The following is a 6,000-nucleotide window of genomic DNA, read 5'->3' on the forward strand; positions in this document are numbered from 1 at the left end:
AGATGGTTGTGTGGAGTATATGGCGGGTTATCATCCAAATTAGTTGTTCACTTGTTTTGTAATTTGAATATTTCCAATTTTTATATTTATGACTTGCATTAGATATTTTATATTTGGATTGAAGCTTTATTCTTGTGTTTTTTGGTATCTATGTAATTTTGGACAATATTTCTAAGTTAATCAATGTCTATTTTGGTGTTTTTAATTATTTTTTTTTATGTTTATGCATTTTTTTAAGTTGTGGTTGCATATGTCATCGCATATGCGAAATGCAAAATCGCATATGCGATTTCGCGCATATGTAATCGCATATCGTCGCATATGCTATTTGAAACCACTGTTTATGAGAGGACAAGATGTCCTCAGAAAAAGTTATAGAAAACGAAACTACCCACTCCTCCCCTTACAAATCAGATCCCACCTAAAGAGAAATATTTTCAGTCCATTTTAGAAGATCAAAAACAATTTATTCCTCCTATTGTATTATTATGTGATCAAATAAACATTTATTCAGATTTACCTCCACAAACTCCATTATTTTCACCTTTGATGTTAACCTTATCGTCATGATCTAGACCTGGTTCTATATCAATATGCTCTTCATGCTGTTTTTCCTTTTCTCGCACCCTATCCTTTTCTATCCTTTCTTTATCCCTTTCTCGTTCTCTCTCTTTGTGTTGTCTTTCCCTCTCTCTTTCTCGTGCACATTCTCGGTCATCCTCCCGGTCGAATCCCTTGTCTTTTTTCTTATCCTTCTCTCTCTCCTTTTCAAGATTTTCTTTCTTCTCTTTTATGATTTGCCGCAGTTCATGGACATCCTTTGTAATAAGATCCAAAGGTTGAAGAAAGGAGAAATCATCATCCACATCTGCATCGCTCTGGCAAACTTAAACCAAGCACTAATCAGCATAAAACTTTAGAATACAAAGATGATAAAATTCTCTAAGAAACAAAGCAGAATCTAGATTATCATGAATCAATGAATTAAGCACACTCACATTACTCAAATTCGCTTCCAACTCAAGATATTGTAGTCCCTTTTGTACAAATGTAATAAGAGCACCGGGGGGGACTAAATTACCATCAATTGGACATTTATTGATCCCTGCCTCATAACCTAAAGCAAATGCTGAATGCGTGAAACCTGAAAAAGAGTATATTAGAAACAATCAAACAACCCAAACAATTTGCCACATATGGCAGAAAAGAAGAATCACATAATAATACTTTCCAAAAAAGAAGAATCAAATAATACATTTGAAGAACAAGCATCTAGAAAAACAATAAAAACATAAAGTTTTCAAAGCGCGCTACATAGACTTGGCCAATCCTTGAATTTGATCATGTAAATAACAAATCAAAAACTACCAAAGTAGAACAGGTGCCCCAAGAGGCCCTCCACAAGGTCACTTACCCAAATCCCAACTCAAAGCAGAACAACAAAAATACAATGCAAAAAACATATAGGTTATTAAAGAAAAAAAGCAAAGAAAACTTAAGAGTACAAGACCATTAACTGCAGCAACTTCTTGAAAATAGTGACAAGAAATCTTAACTATAGTTAGTGGGTATATCCCGCTCCAGAAAAAAAAAAAAGAATGGAAATTTCCATAAAATTGAGTAAAATGGAGAACCATTCAATTCAATTTTATGAAAATCTATTGATTAATTCAGGCTTAAAAACAACATCAAGAAAGCAGCTAACAAAATTCAGGATTGAGGGAGCATATAAAAAGTCTAAACATTCTGAAGCAGGAGCAAAACCCAAAGTAGACAATTCATGCAAGCGATGCAACCATAATTAAGGGAAACTGTTTTCTTTTGCCCTAAAAGTAATTCATGACGCATTTAATTTTCATTTGAAACCACGTATGCTGTACTAAATATTTAAAGGTTGGTAGGTTAATGTATTCTTCCTCTTGTAATATTTAGGTGTTTCATTTTGTAAAACTAGTAACTTGGAAAGGGAAAAAAAGCATTTATTAGGGCAGGGCCATGTAAGAACATAAGATTCATTATGTGATGAAAGAAGTCAATTACATAAAGAAGAGTGGTCCACTGGATGCACAGTCACCACAAGGTATCGACAAGACAAAATGGCATCCCCTCCCACACCATCACCAAAACAGAGGGGAAAAAAGAATAAGAGAGGCAAGGGGGATCAGCATTAGGTAACCTACCTTGAAATAATTATTTTAAGTTCCTAGTCCAGTTCTACTAAAACAAGTCCCAAACTAGAACTCAAAGGCTTTAAATACTATGTAAGATGACTCGTAAGTTATGGCCTATATTGCTAGATATTAAATGCAGCAAGGCATTTATCATTTAAAATCCATGTCCAGAGGTGTGGATTCAAGGTTATTAGAGGGAGACTGAACTATTTTTAGTGAGAGCTAACCTATATGAAAGAAAAGTTAATGACAAAGAAGGTACAAAAACATGAGACAATGAAGGCCATTCTACAAATTCCACCAATATGCTTCATTCGACTTTTTTTTCGACAAGCAAAGATTTAAAATTTATAAATAATATAGAAAGGGAGGTTGAGATGACCAACCCAAAACAAGAACCCCAACCAACAACAACAACATGACTAAGCAAGGGCGATGTTACAAGCACACTACCACCCACCAATCAAATCCTCAAGAAACACCCCCTAAAACAATATAAATACTTCACACCACAAGTACAAAAGACCCAGAATCAGTATGACCACATCGTGCAACAAGAGCTCCTTTTCCTCAAAAATGCGACTATTCCTCTCCTTCCAAATCCCCAACAGTTCACAAATGGAATAATGCCCCAAAGGATCCTCTTGGAGGTCGAAAAGTAGAAATCCCAGGCCAACCAAGACTGAAACTAATTCCTCAAGGAAGACAAGATACACCCAATAATGCCAAACAAGGAGAGAAAGTGTGACCAGATCTATAGGGCAACAGAGCAATGAATCAAAATGCGGTCCGCCGACACAAAAAACAAATGTTATGCAATGGAAAACCTCTCTTGATGATGTGATCCGTGATCAAAATCTTCTCCAGAGACACCGACCACATGGAAAACTATACCTTTGAAGGGCCTTAGGATCCCAAATAGCCAACATTGGAAAGGGAGGGTTGTTAGTGTGAAGAAGCAAGCGATAATAAGATCTAACTGAAAAATCTCATTTCATAAACCTTCACACTACTTTTTTTTTTTTTTTTGATAAGTTAAATGTCCTCAGAAAAAGTACAAACAATTATCTTTCGCTACTAACAATATCCTTCCCACAACTTTCCATCATTCCCATTAACAAACAAGAGAAGTAACTAAGGCCCTGCTTGGTATGACGCAAAAGACAAGAAACTGCAAAACTTTACATTTATTGTCTTTTGCATTTCTTGTCTTTCACGTAAAGCTTTGAGATTGCTTTTTTGAACATTGAAAATGCAAAAATCGTTAAAAATAAATAAATAAATAAATTTACCATATTTAAATATCCTTTTTATAAAATCCTCAAAAGGATCCACATTTGAAATTTTTCTTGACTAAATCATTTTTTTCAAAAAGATTTCTAAAAAACCAAAAACTTGGCAATATATAACCTAAAAAAATAAGACTAATTTCTCTAACAATCTATATGAGGAAATACATCAAATAGAAGTTTGATAGGAATCCAATCATGATCGGATGCCACTTTCCTTTTTGAAAATTTTAATTTTATTAAAAAATAAGACTAATTTTGTCCTCTACAACCATGTGGCATCTGATCATGTGTTAGGAATAGGATGCCACAATGCTATACAATCATGAAATTTTATTTACTTTAGAAAGGAAAGTGTTCTTCTAATATGAACCAGACTAGGCTTCTTAAAGCATCCTAAACAAAAGAGAGAGAGGGTTACGTGTCTCTGTGAGTGAGTTGGATAAACCCTAATAAAATTTCTTTTTGTTTCAATTCTCTCGAATCCCAGTCCATAATAGAGAGAGATGAAGAAGAGAAAGATCTAGTTGTGTATGTGAGAAAGATGACAAAGAGAGAGATTTGGGTGTGTGTGTGAGAGAAAGAGATCTGGTTGTAGGCGTAAGTGAGAGAGAAGCAAGGGTTCTGTTCAATAGAAGAGAAGCATTCTTGCTCGAGCATCCCGTAAAGTTTTTCAGTGAATTTTTTAACGCAAACCTTTCCCAGAAAAATCACGTTTCCTACCAAGTTTTACCGACTTTTTATGTTGGGCCCACATAACTATTTTGTAACCAAGCACATGACACTTACTAAATATCGTAAAACTCTCCAATTTCGCAATTTTACAAGGTTTTGCGGGGTTACCAAGCGGGACCTAAATGCACCCTATCATATTACCAACATTATCCACTTTCCAATCATTGAAAAAACTCTTTAACCTAGAGTCCCAAGAAAACCTCCCCATCCACCTTAGTCATGAAAGAGGACATTGGCTAACCTTTCTTGTAAGAGAGTACAAAGAGACTTGGAAATTTCTCCATAAGGGCCGAGTCCCCTGCGATCTTCCCAAAACCAAACTCAAATCCCCCTTCCACCATGAACCACACTTTTCTACAAAACGATGGAAGAATTTTCAGAAACCTTTTTCTAGACCGAACTTCATTTGACTTTTTAGTATTTACAGATCAACCTCATGAGAATGAATAATGGACACCCACTCAGTTCCAACTATAGAATGTAAGGAAGGATTAGGTCCCCTTAAAGACAAGTTCTTATTCTTTCTTGATTGGAAATACTAGTGAGCATTATTTAAGTAGCCACCTTTGGTCTGGATGTTATCCATGAAAGTGATTGACATGGGATCCTCCTCAAATAGCTCTACCTTGATGAGATTCTGGCCTTTCTTGTAAAGAGATGACCAAGTTTTTAAATGAGAACCCATTTTTCTTGAATGGTAATCTAGGGGTTATGCAAACTGCCAACTCATTTTTCTGGTTCTGCGCTATATTTCTGTGCATCGGTGTGATGCAGTATGCCCCTCTCCGATATCTAATTCAACATGCGCCATCAACACATCAAACCAAAGCCTATTACAGCACAGAACCTTTTTCCACTTAACCAACATTCATAGATTCAAATGGGTCGACAAAAAAAGAACTGATCCCAAAGCCCTAAAAAATCAAGAAACCAAACTTTTAAAAAAAGGACCTAATACGATCCGCAGAACTTAAAAGCTCTTCATAATCTCCCATCGACGACCAAACTAAAGTTTCCTCTATAACTCAACTTCCCTCTACCAATGAAACCCCAACTCGGTTCGACCCTAAGAAAAAACTAACAAGAAATCGCAAAGAAACCAAAGAAGCTTAGAAAAAATATATTTTTTCCGAAACACTAACAAGGAGAAAGAACAAAAACCCGAAAAATTACAGATTTTTCTTCTTCTTTTTTTAAATAAAGAAAAAAAGTAGAGATTTTCAATGGAGGTGGAGATGAAAACTGACCTGATTCGTTGAGGTAACGAAAGACAAGGTAATTCAATTCGACGGACGTTAGGGAGACCATCTTCGCAACTTTGCCTTAACTGTAACAGCGTCGCAGGAGAGAGAAAACTATTATGGGGGACCGAACCCTCGCGAGCTGGAAAAAGTAGAAAGAACAGTAAACTCGATTTTATTATGAGAGGAGAGATGCCGAGATACTACCGTGGCCGGTTGGTGTTTCTCTTCCGTTTCACCTATTTTTCGCCTTCGTTATCATGACATTGTAAAATGCTTGGTTTGCCTCAATTAAAAAAAAAAAAAAACAATAAATAAATAAATAAAGATTCTATTCCATACCAACTTTTGCTAACGTCACCTCACTTCAATGTAAATCACAGCCCGCAAATTCGGGTTAGGCACCAACCCGTTTAATCTTTTTTGACACGTTTAATTATTTTATCATTATAATTTTAAATGTATCAATAATTATTTAAAAAAAAATTAAATTATTCATTTTTTAATAAGATTTTTCTTTTAAATTTTCATAATATTCTTTTAAGATATTTTTTAAATAATTAA

General features: G+C 35.1%; 1 protein-coding gene across 2 annotated transcripts in view; it reads right to left on the reverse strand.

Annotated features, from left to right (window-relative positions):
* Positions 1-5,714, reverse strand: part of LOC147404782 (WD40 repeat-containing protein HOS15-like) — a 30,237-nt gene extending 24,523 nt beyond the window's left edge. Inside the window, exons 1-3 of one of the 2 annotated variants that reach the window (XM_086440859.1) lie at positions 5,443-5,714; positions 999-1,144; positions 545-878 (exon numbers count right to left, since the gene is read on the reverse strand). In XM_086440859.1, the coding sequence (XP_086296985.1) occupies positions 545-878; positions 999-1,144; positions 5,443-5,503 (541 nt within the window). In that variant the 5' untranslated portion in view covers positions 5,504-5,714. Of the gene's footprint in view, positions 1-520; positions 879-998; positions 1,145-5,442 lie in introns of both variants that reach the window. The other variant, XM_086440858.1, reaches the window with a different exon arrangement.
* Between the last annotated feature and the right edge of the window lie 286 nt (positions 5,715-6,000).

The sequence above is a fragment of the Akebia trifoliata genome, chromosome 4, assembly GCF_017979445.1.
Source record: "Akebia trifoliata isolate Shusen 1 chromosome 4, ASM1797944v1, whole genome shotgun sequence".
Taxonomy (NCBI): Eukaryota; Viridiplantae; Streptophyta; class Magnoliopsida; order Ranunculales; family Lardizabalaceae; genus Akebia; species Akebia trifoliata.